Source organism: Apis laboriosa, unplaced genomic scaffold, assembly GCF_014066325.1.
Source record: "Apis laboriosa isolate Shangri-la unplaced genomic scaffold, ASM1406632v1 scaffold70_cov154, whole genome shotgun sequence".
Classification (NCBI taxonomy): Eukaryota; Metazoa; Arthropoda; class Insecta; order Hymenoptera; family Apidae; genus Apis; species Apis laboriosa.
In genome coordinates, this window is record NW_025224195.1 from 152,855 (window position 1) to 169,251 (window position 16,397).

General features: G+C 30.5%; 1 protein-coding gene across 1 annotated transcript in view; it reads left to right on the forward strand.

The window, feature by feature from the left end:
* LOC122719195 overlaps positions 1 to 16,397 on the forward strand; it is a 193,177-nt gene that overhangs the window by 120,609 nt on the left and 56,171 nt on the right. Inside the window, exons 4-6 of the mRNA XM_043944813.1 lie at positions 3,230 to 3,324; positions 5,666 to 5,670; positions 14,876 to 14,953. Coding sequence (XP_043800748.1) covers positions 3,230 to 3,324; positions 5,666 to 5,670; positions 14,876 to 14,953 — 178 coding nt within the window. The remainder of the gene's footprint in view (positions 1 to 3,229; positions 3,325 to 5,665; positions 5,671 to 14,875; positions 14,954 to 16,397) is intronic.

The window sequence follows — 16,397 nt, forward strand, 5'->3', positions numbered from 1 at the left end:
AGGTAAATCATTGGAAAAACTTTCGAGGAATTCAAGTAAAATGATTTATGGCAAAACTGAGGGATATAAAAACGAAGGAAAAGTAGGGGGAAAAAATTTTTATAGGGAATAACTGTGAATCCTGCATTCATAGTTCGCATTCGTACGGGATCCTGTCATCCTGAGAAGATTTTGAAATTCTCTTCTGTCCCTTTTTCGTGAACGTAAGTCGTAAGAATAGATTCGATAGAAAGAATTTGAAGACAATTCGTCGCCAGAGATATTGGTCGAAATTCTCTAGGATAAAATTCCACGACTTTCATTTCTCATTTGGTCGAGAAAGAAATCGGAGAAAAGATGTTATAAAAATCCTGTCGATACGTTTCTATAAAAATTCTCTTCGGTTTTCCAATGACAGGAAAATTGACAGGCTTCTGTCAGATTGTCTTTCCTTTTTAATTAGATAAAATGAAACTTAATTGATTTGATTTATTTCATTTATACTTTTTACTTATAATAATATAAAAATATAAAAAATACCATCTTAAATCATATGATTATATTTATATTATTAAAAAATTATTCTTTGTTCCATTAGAATTAAATTTTTAATAATAATAATTCACTCTCATTATCGTATTCATTACAAATTACAAATATTTCCAAGTCCAATAAATATTTCAGTTCCAATTACAAAAACAAATCGTTCCATCGACTATTTCATTCACCAAGAACGATATCCTTTTCTTTATCCATTTGATACAACAAAGCTTAGCTCTTGATCCAGACACCGGTTGACATAAAAACCAAGATGTTCATCGAGTGACAAGCCTCTTAAAGGGGGTCAACGCTGAAAGTGCCACTTAATCGTTGCAATTCCGACCTCTGGCTTCCGGCGTAATCGATAATCTCAGTTCAAAGACAATTTCTTTCTTCGATTTCTTTCGCCAAGATATCCAAAAGAAACCACAAAATGTATCTATTGCTTTTCTCTTCTCGAGGCTTTTAAGATCAATTATTTTAAAATGTTTTCAACCGATATTTTCATAAATATCTCGAGAAAATTTATTTACTTTCACCGACGCAATTAATCCTTTTGAATTGATTCGAAAAAAATTTTAAAATTTGATAGGTCATATATCGTTATCCATAGAATTATTAATTCGTTTTATTTCGTTGCATTAGTTCTCCGATTTGATTCTAAAAAAATTAATCGCGAAGTAATGAATCGATTCTTTCTGCATCAGATCGGATTGTTTCTTTCTTTATATATCGGGTTGAGAGCCAAGGCCCCCCATTTGTATTGATACTTTCGTCATAAAAGTCGACCGTCTCTTTGTTCAACGTTTAGTCGTTACGAGCACGTGGAATTGCTAATTAAACTGGTATAATAGCGATCGATCTTCAACGTATATGGGAAATTTATTGCTCGATAATTAAATTGCTCCAAGTCGTTTTCGTTGGATTTCAATGGGGATTACCCTTCTTTGATCTTTCAAAAAAGGAAAAAAAAAAAAAAAATTAACGAACCTTGATCGTTACATTGATTAAAAAATCGTGGAAAAATCAATAGTGATTGCAACAATTGTAATTCTTAAGTTTTGGAAAAATAAAAATTAAATTATGCAAAATTTGCGAGTGTTGTACTTGAAATAAAACAAGTATTGTTATAATGATCATTCTAATTCAATTTAAAAAAATTTTTAAATTTTTTATTAAAAAGAAATCATTTGATAATTGTTATTTAAGAAAATTTTCAATATTATGAATCTTATCAATTACTTGATTGTATCGAGATTTTATAAAATAATATATTTACAATACATTGCTTATTCCTTTATGAACTTACTGTATGAAATTAAATACACACAAAAGTTATTTTAACATTTTAATATTTTAAAGAACTCTTTGTTGCGATAATTATCTTGAGAAATTTGAAGAAATTTGAATGTACTTGACATAAAGGTACTTGCGTGTTTTTCTAAATAAAAAAGTGAAGGGAAAAGAGAGACGATAATAAGAGAAACGGTTTCAAAGTGACAGATTACATTGCTTAACGAAGCCATTTAATTTGATTGAATGATAAATTTCCCAACGAAATCGATATAATTAAGTAGGAATTTAGGTCGTGGTTTAAATGAAACGATCTTAATTGCTATCAAAATATCAGTTTTCGTGTTTGTAATCAGATGGAAAAATCTTTTCAATCTATAACACTCTTTTAATTATAATATTATAATTGAAGAGTTTGTAATAGAGAGTTTAGAAGCCGTTTAAAAAATCAAGAATCTATTCTTTACATGTGAAAATAATGGCTTAATTAATTTATAAAATTTTAACAATTAAAAAGATTCTCAAGTTACATAAATCATAATCGATCTTATAATCCTCCATTTATATAATCCTTTGATATTTTTAATTATTAATTGATAATTTCTTGCTCGATATCAATTTCTTCTTATATTATTTTGAAAGAATTATTCCATTAATTTCCGGAATTCGTTTCAACTTCGATAAAAGCCTCGAGAAGCCTTCTTTGATGATAATGAGAAAAGAGGATCGGATAAGTAGGAGGCGAGTTAAGGGTTCCTTAAAAGTTCTGATCGGTTAAGTGGCTCGTCTTCTTCAGTGACGAAATTCTCCGTTTAATCGAAAAGTTCGATTACCCCCTAATCTGATTCGTCCACCTAATTCGGCAAAGATTTATTACGATCAGATATATTTATTGTCACGCAATCGTTCCTATCGTGTATTAATCGTTATAAAATCGTGAAGAGGTTTGAATAGCTTTAATAATCTTTTAAAAATATTTTTAAAACAGAAGAACATTATCATTCATCGATATTTCAACAAAAATTTTTTATTCCTGCTTTTTAAATCCTGTTTGAATAATGAATTCGTATTTAAATAAATATTTATATTTTCACGTAAACATTTTATGACACGATCTCTTTTTGTAAACAAAATATAACGTGTCTCTTATTACCTCAATAAATGTCAAAACGTCAATCAAAATTCACTGTAACTCAATTTCAATTCTAACAGTATAATCGTTAACTTTTAATTAATAATTTCATTATTTACAAAATTTTATCAAAATTCTACTATCAATATTTCCGATATATTGATCAAATCCAATCTCGATCATCGATTTCATTTTTACACAATCGTTGAAAAGAAAATTGTCTCGAAAGAAAATTTCAATCGTGATTACGTAACGTAAAATTTTCAATGAATTTTTTTCTTCCAGGCATCCGGGGGACAATCCTTTCTACAGCAACATCGACAGTATGCCGGACATTCGGCCGCGCCGAAAATCGGTGCCATTGGTCTCCGAGCTGGTACGTAATCAATTCTCCATTAACCTGGCCAACGTTCCTCATGCATATATGGATATGTATAACACGTATACGGGACACGGGCACGCGTTGTCCTGGCCGTCCATATTCGTGGAAATGAACAACAAACGGTGGTGACGGTGGCCATTATCTCGGTCACTCGTTCATCGTCCCCGTCGACGTCGTCGTCTCGACTCGTCGATATTCGCCCTTGATCGTGGTCGTCTCGAATAATCCCTCTCGTTATTTTATTCTCTCGTTATTCGTGACGTGTCGATTGAGAACAATTGCGGTAGATACATATAATCCCGAGATACATCGAGTTTACAATTGCAATTATTTTAATATTTCGTTTCGAGAGACTGAAAATCGTATGAATTAACTTTTGATAATCGAATAATCGGTGGTTGAGTTGAATTAATACTCTCAATTTATGGAAAGTAGAGTATGGAATCGTTGGATCGATAGGATTTTGAATTTTCTCGAATGATAATTGGATTATCGTGATTAAAATTTATTCTTTGTTTGTGAAAAATAAAAGTCGTATTAAATTTATGGAATTTATAGAAGTTTTAGAATTAATGTATAGTACAATGATTAATAAATCGGTGTTTTTTGGATACGTAGAATCTTATCATGTGTCGAGCACAATTGGAATTTGGAAATTTTGATAGAAGGATGCAAGAAATTTTGATTCGAAATGGAAATCGGTGTCACGAAAAATCGTGGAAAAAGTTTCCCCATTAAAAACTCGTTCATTTCATCGCAAACTTGCGAAAGTGAAATCGGAATCTGTGTCACTTTCCATGCTCGCATTTCAATTGATGGCATTCGATCAATATCATCTGTTGTTAAATATTTAATTTCATTAAATATTCTTTTTAAACATATGTGAATAATTGAATATAAAATAATTCGAATTTTTAATAACTTTCCGTGTAACTGTATACAATTTGAATGAAAAATAATGATGGATCGTTACAATAATTACGATAACTATTACTATTACAAAAATTGTAAATTTTCTGTACATCGATTGTGTATTTTTACGTATTTAGAGAACATTCTTTCTTGATTTCACGATGGAAATTAATTAATTTTTTGCTGTGTCTGTTTATTCTTTTGATAGCAATTATTTTACCTTCAATCTTTGCTGTGGTTTTAATCTAGAATCGTTTCTTTGTCCGACTATTTTCCAGCAATTAAATTCTCTAAGCTTGTTTCAACGTTGGTAAAAAAGTTGGTAGGAAATCAACAATATTTGCAATTTGTTCAGTCCAATAAAAGATTACAAATATTGTATTCTAATTAAAAATCATTTCTTTTATTCGGTATCGTTCCATCATCTATTAATTTCATAATTGCATTTTTATCACTGTAACGATAAACAAATTTCGTCTTTTGATATTTTTCATTCTGAAACTTCTTAAAGTTTACGATGATTAAATTTTTTTACAATAGAAAAATGACAAATTACAATTAAAATTCATAAAATACGATATAAACAAAGTTTTTATAACGATACACATTAAGATTATTCAATCGACACGTTATTTCACAACTCGAAATAACTCGACGACTACGATCAACACGTAACTGAAAGCTTCTTGTGACCAACGCTTCTCAATTATCTAATCGTCCAAATATATTGCCCCTCCTAAAATTCACAATGCCTTGTGTGAACACGAATTTCTTTTCTTTCTCAATTCCAATCTTGCTCTTCCAAAATTGAATAACACAAAATACTCTCACGAGCCTTTCTTTCCCTTCCTTCCCCTTTTTTCCCTCATAAATAATTCCATCTTACACCTCGCACATTGATACTCATCGATTCCATCTCTTTCGTGCTTCCATTCCCGCAAGACGACAACGACGATGACGACGACGTCGAACAACGTGAGGCTGTTTCTGTCGCGAGATCGATATCTGTTATACGCCGTTCGTGCCGCCTTCGAGAGTCGTTTGCTCTTTAAAAAAAGAAAAAAAAATGATAGCGATCGAGTAGTGTGTTGTAACTCTCGAGAAGAATATATATAACAATAATAAAAAAGAAGAAAAAAGAAAAAAAGGAAAGGAAAAAATCGTCCTTCCTCTCTTTCTCTCTCTCTTTCTCGAGGGCGACACGAACACATCGAAAACCGATCCCTCCTCGTCGTGCAACCTGATTGCGTGTACTGCGTTTCGATGTTACGTCATTTCTCGATAACCCAAGATTCTTCCAGAGGGGCCGTTCACAGACGACGTTTCGCCGATAAATCGACCATTTCTTAAACGAGGCGTGACGAGTTCGTTTCGATCCTCGAACGAACTTTCAAGGGTTTCTCGAAGGGTTAAAGTTGAGTAGAAAGTAAAAGTGGAAAGGAGAGGAGGAGAAACGTTTTTGGAGGGGGAGGAGGGGGGGATAAATTCGAGATAAGAAAGATTTATTGAAAATCGTCTGTGAACAACCCGGGCTATTTGTATACTTCAGTTACTAGTGCTTTACAGAGTATGCTCGTTCGACGTTATCAAACTATCTATCGAAGATATATATATATAAAACGAATAATGTTTTTGTTATCCTTGCTGTCGGGATTTGCTGTGAAATGGTGACGCAACGTTCATATATTCAGGAATTCGTTCCTCGTACCTGTTGCTCATGGGGAATAGGATACGATTTCATTCACGTTTGTAAACAATTTCTGGATCTATTTCAATTAATTTTATATCAAAGGAATTACATTTCTTTTTTAAAATTCTCGCGATTTATGGATCGTTGATTTTGAAGAAGTATATTTTCAAGTTAAAAATTATTAAGGATTTATCCAATTTATTGGGGATTCAAAATTATTTGAAAGTTCGTTAATATAGCGTTAAAAGTCAAAGGTTACATTAGAAGATCCTCTGAAGATAAAAAACCTAAAAGAATCTTACTTTATTCTTCGTATCTAAACACATCTGCAAATCAAATTTAATATTTCTGTACATCAAAAGAATTTCAACAAATAAAATTTAAAATCGAGTATTAAAATTAATTTAAGAATGTATTAGAACGATCCAATTGAATTTATACAACTAAAACACTCCAATCCGTAATTTACAAGAAGACGATAAATGGCCGCCATTTAAAACTGCCAAGAAATATATCCCGCGAAGATCTTCCGTCATCTTGTCTATTTTTATCCATAATTTCTCAATCGTAACCGATATTTCGAAAGCTAAACCTCCACATTGGCGCTACCAATAAATTTCCTGGTTGCTTTTACAGCGTGATAAATCCACCATGCAGAGTAACATTTGTCAGATCACCATCGTTGTTGTGATTCGTACAGCTTCTCCATAAATGGACGCCATTAAAGGGAATCGTGTTCGTGAAAAGCATGTCTGACACGAATTCGCGCCATAAGCGATTCTTTTCTATCCGATCCATCCGATTTCGTTGTTGGGATCTGGGTCTCTGTTCACAATTGCGCCGCCATTTCACGATCTAGCCGTCACGTGACGCGTCTAGCGGGCACAAAATGGCGCCCGCATGCGAGAAAACTACGAAAACGGCTGCAAACACTCGTGTATCGCGTGTTTCAAAAATGCCACTTTCCTTGCCCTATCCAACGTTCAATAATGGATCGAGGGAAAATTCTGGCAGGATTTGAGGAAATTGAATGGAAATTATGAATTTTAAGGCATGATTCTATGATACAAATATTAGTTAGAACGAATAATTTGTTTTTTTTCTTTGAAGAATTTATAATGTATAAATATTTGTATGGATCAATCGTTAATTCATATATGAAAGAATAAAGATGGTAGGTATAATGATATAGGTTATATCATGATAAATCAATATTTCTTTAAATTTTGATACGCTTGTTGGTATATTTGTTCAAATTGAAGAAGCACGTGATGAGACTGTAAAGTTTAACATATTCTTGAGATTTTATCTTATACGTGTAAAAAAAAAATTCAATAATTTATAAAATATGTATACATATATTTTGTTATATCTACACTTTTTTGAATAAAATATAACGAAAATTCAATTTCTAAAAGACCATATTATCATGTTTTGTTATAACTACGAACAGTTATAACAGAATAGTTTCTTACTTTCAAACATTAATCTCGTTGAATCGATCTCTTGAAGAAATAGAATTTTATATTTACAACTCACGTACTTCGTACGAGAGTATATTATTTCTCTTGTAAGTGTCTAATTGTATATCAACTTGTGTATACGATCTGATTCAATTCGATTCGCAGAAATATAAATAAACAAATAGCCGAGCAAATTCAGAGGCACGCAATTTAAATGAGTTTTTCCAACAAAAAAAGATATCGCTGATAGCAATAAATAGTTTCGAGAATCAAAGATGTGCTACATATTTTTCAACGATAGAATTGTGCAAAAGAAATTATGGAATTTTTTGTTCTTGTTCAAAATCGATTTTTCCGTCTCGAATATTTTTTTGAGCGACTCCTTTAAATAAATAAATATTATTTTTCGAATTAAAATTCTTTTTCGATATTACAAATAAATCTAAAATTTTGCTAAATGATATAAAACAGGACCCAAATATCAAAAAAAAAAAAAGAGTCACATACGATATAACGGCGAATATAAAAATTAGCCTGAAGCGATTTCAAAAATAAATGTTTGTCGAAAAATAAAAATGTCAAATTTGTATACTACGAAGCTCTGTATGCAATCGAAATTAATAATAAAATGTAATTGAATACGATTTTATTCGAACGTAAAATAACAAAGTTCTAATTTTAAAAAATCTTTGTTAAGAATTAAATGTTGAATATTCTATGCAATGCTTTTTCAAAGTAGGATTGAACGTATAAAATAACATAATAATAACATAATAAACAAACTATTATTCAAATAAAATATTTATTTTATTTTTCTTCTTTCTTCGCAATAAAATATTTTACTATTTGTTTATTCGAAAAAATTTTATCGATTATTCGTTCTTTATATATTCCATCGTCATTTCAAATCAAAGATTTATTACATTTTTCTCTCAAAAATTTTTATTTCTATAATTTATCTACGAACTTTTAACTTTTCAATTTCATTATAAAATTTCAAATTCATAGAAAATTTCTCGATTCTATCTTAAATTCAGTTACAGAAATTTCACAAGATATTTTCAAATATTTTCAATTTATTTTATCATATAATGCAATTTTACTCAAACACGAGAAAAGAAAATATTCTTTCGTTCCATATTGAAAGATTTCACGAAATTATTTCAAAAATCACCACGATACGATATATTCTTTCTGTAACAATTTGTAATAATTTTTATTTATATAATTCATTCCATTCGACACAAGGAGAAAATTATATAGAAATTTCTCGAGAATGGGATTTCGTGTCATAAAAAAATATGTTAATTGCGAGGAAAACCGAGGGTGGAAATGCTCGAACGAGAATTCTGTATCCAACACGGTGCCTGGCATGTAATTACCTGCGTGCTCGAGAGGACGTTCAAAAAACGGCGAGCTTACGTCACACGTGCCATTGCTAGTCCTGGAAAGCTTTGCGTGTTCACATGACGACTTAAACGAAACTTTTAAAAGCGCGACCCGATCGTTATTCGTTTATTAAAAGCAGAAATATTTATTTACTTTGAGAAAAAAAAAAAAGAAATTCATTACTCAATTACTGTAATTATTTACGTTTCTCGTATGTGACTTTTTGAAAAAAAAAAACATGGCATGAGACGGGACAAAGTAACTCGGTCTAACTAAGATTTAAATTATTTTAATTATTTAAATTGTGAAATTGGTTTTTAACATTTTGTTGACACATGATAAATTTTCTTTTTTTTTTTGTTGCTGTTTATATTTGGAGTCAATTTCTATCGTTATAAATATCGTTTTAAATTTATAACGAGCTTAATGAAAGTTTGAAATTATGATGATGACAATATGGTCTCTAGTGATGCGATACTAGCGCCACATTACTATTAACTAATTATACTTATAGATTTATTCATTTAAGAATTAGAATTTCAGTCAGAATTAAAGTCAATGAAATAATATTGAATTGTCAAATCTAAAATGGAAAAAATTTAATACATAAATGGTAACTATTTTCTATATCAATTTAAAAATTCAAAAGGACATTTTCAAAGTTTTCTATTGTAAAAGAAATTGATTAATTACTTTCATTTTATTTTAAATATATCTTACGTTTCTATTTTAAATATATTTTACGTAAATTTTGTAAATAATTTATTCTCTAGATAATAATACTTGAAATTTTTTACACTGCGAGTGAAGCAAGACGTTACGACAATTTCTAAAAAAAGACGACTTTGAGGAAAGTTATCTTTACATCATTCATAATTGATTATTTGAACCATGCAAATGCGTGCCTCAACTTTTTATGCGTCAAAGGTAATATTAATACTTAACCGTTATGTCTCGAATAAAGAAAATGCAAGAGAGAATTTTGCATTTGTGGAAAACCAAGATAAAATCCCTCGATGTTGGCTAAATTTTATATGCCATTTGCTCATGAATTTACAAAGATAAAAGAAGGAACAGAATATATTTAATGATTTAGGTAAAAAATAGTAAGGGAAAAAAAGAAGAAAAAATTATAATTCCATTTAAATTTAATTTTATTATATATATATATATATATATATACACACACATATATATTATGATCATACTCTATATCTTAATTTAAATGCTTCTCTCTTATTCTACAAATGTACAAACAAAAGCAACGTAATTTAGTTTCAATTTAACTTAAAAGTAAATTAAAATCTTGAATCTGCCATTATTTAAAAATGTTTGATTAAAGTTTTTAATTATTTCATTATATTAAAATTACAAAATATACATTTAAAAATAATTATTATATTATTAAATATAGAATAATATATTCATTTAAGAGAGAAAATAAAATCGAATTAAATAATGAAATACGTTTAATAATCAATATACGTTTACAACATTAATTTAACATATATTTTATCCTACAAAACATGCCAATTTATGTATACGATTTTCAATACTTAGAGAAATAACTCTATAGAACTATAATTTCCTAACGTTCAATTTTCTCTCAATGCCAAACAAAGTTCCACTAATGAAAAGTACATATCGATTTTCGCTCGATCTAATCGCGTATGTGTTCTGTGTGAAGTCTAGTGCAATCGATGCGGATGGACTTCGGCGAAATTAGGGTGCAAATACATTCGAGAAATAAAACTTTCGAGACTTACCACTTAAAAATCGTTTTTCACTGATGAATATCACATCGAAAATGATAATAATCTTCTTACAATTCAATGTAATTTACTATATTAATAACGAAAAATAATAATTCAAGAAAATTTCTCGAAAATTTCATTTCCAAATGAATTTGCATTCGATAATACATTTTTTTTTTATTTTTTTTTCTTTGATATAAGTAAGATTCGAGGAGGATGGAATTATTCTCCTTCCACGAAGTTATCCGTCTATCCTCGAGTCTGCTCGAATTTTTAACCCTCTTTAGAAATCTCGACTTCGTCTATCTGTGATCCCTGTATATGTTCGATGTTCGACAATTTTTTTTTTCTCTCTCTCTCTCCTTCTTTTACTCTTGATTGTTGTGTAACGTCGTGACCTTGGTCCTTGGAGCTCCGCAGTCCAAGAAGTGCATTGTCCCGTCCAGTCGAACCGGAAACAAAAGCTCGAAGGCGATCGATGATGAAGAACCTCGAAAAATTGATGGAAACCGAGTTCCGGGGTCTTCGTTTCTTTTCGAGCAGTTCAATGTTCATTTCTTGCGTTTAAACGCAATTCTCGATATATTCGGAAGAAGGAATTATGTGTGTGGAGGTGGAGGAGATGTACGACTCGGATCCAGCAATTTTAGATTTTCAAATTCAACGAGATGGAATAATAATAAATCTGAGAAGTGTTGATTTTTGAATAAAAATCACGCTACAGTTTGCATATTAGATCGCATTTTTATGTAAAATAACGAGAATGAATCGGTCCAGTTTTTGACGTGCAAATTTTCGAGAAAGGTTATCTTATCCATCTCGGTGGAAAGATCGATACGCCTATTATTCCATTCCTCTCTCGTATCTCTAATCTCTAAATGTATCTGTTATCCATAACGTACGAGGTATTAGAAGAGAAAAAAAAAAAGAAAGAAAAAAAAAAGAAAAATTAATTAGAAAGATGCTGCAATTGATACACGTACTAACCGGCATATAATGCCATTTTTCTTTGTTTGTTCTCTGTGGCGCCCGTTGTTGTATCCACCTGAACACCTGAAAAAAACAAAACCACTCACTGAAAAAACCTCTCAAAAAATCTCAAAAACTCTACCTCCAGGTCTTGAAGGTACTAATTAAATGCCTCCTTAACGAAGTTTAAATAAAAAGGCTTGTTTCGCCGTACGTAGCGCATGCTTCAGCTTGTATGCATTGATATTGCACCTTTTTTTCTCTCTCTCTCTCTTTCTCTCTTTCTCTTTATTTTCCTCCATTATTTTCTCATCTTTGATTTTTGCTCGATTTTACTTTTTGTTCGCATCTGCGATACTTTATTATATATTCGCTTGCCTTCTCCTTCTCATTTATTTCCGCGCGATTATTTATTTTTTAAATGCACAAGCAACGCTCTACCTATGAACAACGATCGCCATTTTGTCACTACGTTAACTATTCACTACTTTAATCACTCAGGAATATTTTCTAACCTAAGGAAAGGATCAAGTAATTTTTACACTTGTCTCGCGATATAATTATATTATAAGGGTGGTAATTTTAACAGAGAGAGAATGGCGTTCCAAAAGGAAAGCGTTGTTCGCGACCAAATTTTTTTTTAATCGTTCGCCAATTGTCCGCAATTTGTATTTCAATTTGTTCTCTTGCTCGTGTACTTATGCTCTATTTATGTCTGCGATAACACTCGAAAAAATTTGATAAAATTCTTTTCAAATTTTGCTACTTTCGTTCCCGCTACATTTTGATTGAAATTAATTGAAAAGTAGCAGAGAAGAGTTTTGGATCGATGATATTGTCGAAGCGCGATAGGATTGTCGATTTTATTTTTGCTAATACTTTTTAATCTTCTGTGTACCTGCACGCATAAAGAATGTTCGCCACGATGATCGCATGTATAGATAAAGCAGATATTAGTAATTAGTGGGTTATAAATAATATGATACGTTTATGTTTGGAGATCGTGGTTTTAAGCGTGTATTAAAGGTAAAAAATTCATAGATGATTAAGCTAAATAATCTATATATTAATTTTAGAAATCAAAATCTCATTGCAAAGATTTGTGAATTTGAAATTGAAAATTTTTATAAGAAATATTGTAAAAAGATTCGAGGAAAATATATTTCTATTCCTATATTGAACATACAAATCTGTTTAATACACGCGAAACAAGGATCTCTTAATTTCTTAATAGTTAGCCGAGTAAAAAGTCTTTAAATCTTTCAAAAAAAAAAAAAAAAAAGAAAAAGAAAGAAAAAACAGTTTCGAAGATACGAAACGAGTACATCTCTTAATAAATTCTTCCTCCCGTTCTTCCTTTCTCTCTCTCTCTCTCTCTCTTTCTCTCTCTCTCTCTCTCTCTCTAATAATTATCTTTTTTCTTTCTCAATAAATAATATTTAATTTTTAAAAGAGAAAGGAACAGCAAAGTTATCTCATACGTCTTCCAAGAAAAGAACAGAAAGAAAAAGAAAAAAGAAAGAAAGAAAGAAAGAAAAATATCCAAATCAAAGAAAAATATAACAGATCCATAATTCTGTTAAAACGATTTATCCCAAAAAGAAAAATGATAACAAGAATATGTCCAATTAAAAAAATATTGACATATGATTATTACAATAATTTCCTTTTGTAAGTAAGTATTCCTTGTATAATTCAAAATATGCGTCGCAATTTGTATTCGAAGAAAGATGAAAAGAGAGATCGCACGGTGCCCCGTGTATAAAATGCCTGTAAATACACACACACGCTTTTGAGAAAGTAGAAAAAACCGATAGAGAGTGAGAGTATATATTATAGATGAGGCGCGAAATTAGTTGCTCCGAATTAGCAGTCTGTCCAAAGAAGGCAAGACAGTAGCGCATGCAACTTGCACGGGGCCCCGTGCATAATATCTTAATTGAAATCTAGCCAACTGTGCGCCAAACCAGGCGCCAATATGCTAATTGGATTAGATTCTCTAGAGATTCATCACCTCTATCTCGCTATACGCCTTTCACCATCATCCCTTGCATTTTATTCTTATATTATCTCTTCCCTTTTTTTCGTTACTTTTCTTTTTTTCATAGTTATGATTTTTATTATTCATTGTCTTTTTATCTATTTTTTTTTTTCATTCGTTTCAGTGTATATATTTTATAAATATACTTTGCATCGAGTTTTGTCGGATTATACATCCTCCATATCGTTCACGCGTTCGTTCCATTTTTTATTTCTATTTCGTACATGTATATTCAATTATGGGGCTGATTTATATTAGCATATATTTCTGCTACATTTCTCTAAGTGTCTTTTATCAATGATAATACTTGTGTTTCTTTGGTTTCAAATAAAACAAAACGTTGCGAATTCGTTCTCGAGCAGAGAGTTTCTCGATCTTCGTGTTTCTCGTGATATTTATGCGAATAATATTATATAATATTGTCGAGTTTGTTACGCAATGTTTGTTAAATACAATGAAATGTTTATTATTATTGAATGAAATTTCACGCTCGTTTATTATTATCGAATTATCGAATCGAATATCTCACTTTACGATTGATTTATATCGGTTTATTCGGGAAACTGTTAATAAATATTGTTCTTTCCTAATATTTGATCCCATTGAATCTCACTTGATCGAAATATCTTCTCTTCTTCAAGTTCGTTCTTTAAATTTGCTTTAAAGTTTATCTGTTACGTTAGATATCGAGAAGCTTTTACTCTGATCACGACAAAAATGCTGAAGGCACGGCTTTGAAAACAAGCCAATGTAAATAACACATCTACCGTGGCTGTAAATAACATTTGTAAATAACAAATATCTCGATAATATATTTGGCATGATACGTTTCTTTATAAATTTTTTTTTTCTTTTTTCAATGTTCCATTACACACAATTACGTTTCAACAACGCGCAGAATTTATTATTGTACACATTTTATACAAAATATCAATGGAACAAGAAAGATCTATGCCAAATGTAATTCTCAGTGTCACGTTTATATACGTACGATTTATTTCATCTATTTATCATTTTTCTTTTCCTTTCTTTTCTTTTCTTTTTTTTTTTTTTTTCTTTAATCGTTCAGTGAAATCGAAGAAAAGAAAACCGATCTGTATCTTTTTTATATAATACTCTCGTTGTGCAAATATATATATATATATATTCACGTTTATCATTTTTTCTCTTCAATCTTACTCTCATTTATATTCTTCATCGTTCTTATTTTCTTTTCCTAATTCGTCATTCTCATTTCTTCCTCGCTCTTTATCTCTGTCTACATAATAGATAGACTGAACGACGTCGACCCTTATGAATCAGACGAAAATTAATTCTCTATCTTTTCTCAGACAATGGCGGCGACCAAGAGGAATGCGGCTGGTCTAACCTCGGCAGTGCCAAGAGCGACCTTAAACGACGAGGAGCTGGTAAGAATTCGTCCTTTAACATATATCTTTTTCAGCCATCATCGTCATCTATCGCGTTTCCTATTTCGTATATAAAATAATCTATAATCGCTTTATACATAACGGCGAGAACTAATTTGAATATTTTATAACAATCGTAATTTTTGAAATTATAATATATGTTCTTCGCGTGAAAAACGTGATTTACTTTCTCGGGATCGAGATTAAAAGAATTTTCTTTCAAATCGTTGTAATTTTTTATTAAACGTTAGATGTTTTTGCGAAACTCGTTCGATGTTATTTTACGAGTAAATATAAATAAGAAGGGGAAAAGAATAAATAGATAAAGAATGAAAAATGGATCAAATTTTTATCATATAAGAATAAATTTTTGAGGTATAACATCCGAATCGATCGATCTCAGTTTCCTATCTTTTTTTTACAATTTTCTAATATCAATTCCTTATTTATTTATTCATAAAATATTCTAAAATTAGAAAATTTATCGTGACAATGTATATATGAAAATGATATAATAGAAACGTTTTTCATGCGACACGCACGCACGCACATACACACGAAAGATGATTATCCAGGCAAAACTTAGATTGCGAACGCGATCGAGAGGAAAGAATTCAGGAAATCGAATATTCCTGGAATGTTTAGATTTGTTTTGAAATGAAGGAAGCGTTTCCCGCGCAAACGTCGAGGGTCGAGGAGGCGAAGTGAAATTAAAACTGGTCGGGAATTTTTTTTTTAATATCCGCGAATGAAGCTCGTTTAGAAGAATCTTGATAGTCAATCTTAGCGTGGATCATTCGCGGAATAGCACGTTGGAACGCGATGAAATTCGATCGTGTCGATTTCGTCGAGTGTCGTAAAAAAAAATAAAAAATAAAAAATAAAAAAATAAAAAGAAAGAAAAACGACGAGAAGTCTCCTCGACATTGATTGGAGGATCGCGTGAGAACGATAGGCGACCTTGATGCGTTATCGAAGATCGTTAAATAAATTTTTATAATGCGCAAAGATGCGGGTATAAATTGCACAGATTGTTTTTTCAAGTTTGGAGAAAAGATTGAAGTGATTGGAAAAAAAAGTTAAAAGGATTAGGGTATATTTTCTTTTAAATTGTATGGAATTATGAGTTTTTATTTTTATGGTTTTAGAACAGATTGTAGAGTTTGGAAACTTTCTTTGGAAAAATATTTCACGATATTTAGAAAAGAATTAAAGAAAAATAAAATTACGTTTTTATATTTAACTATTTAACTATTTAACTATTAACTATTAACTATTAACTATTTAACTATTTAAATTGATATAAATGTGAATAAAAATGAGAATAACCTGGAATAATTTTTAAAATTTTGATAAACTTCAGAGAAAAAAGAGAAAAATTGTATTGAATTTGCAAGAAAGTATATGGCAAGGTATAAAATATTGTGAAATTTCTTGAAATTTG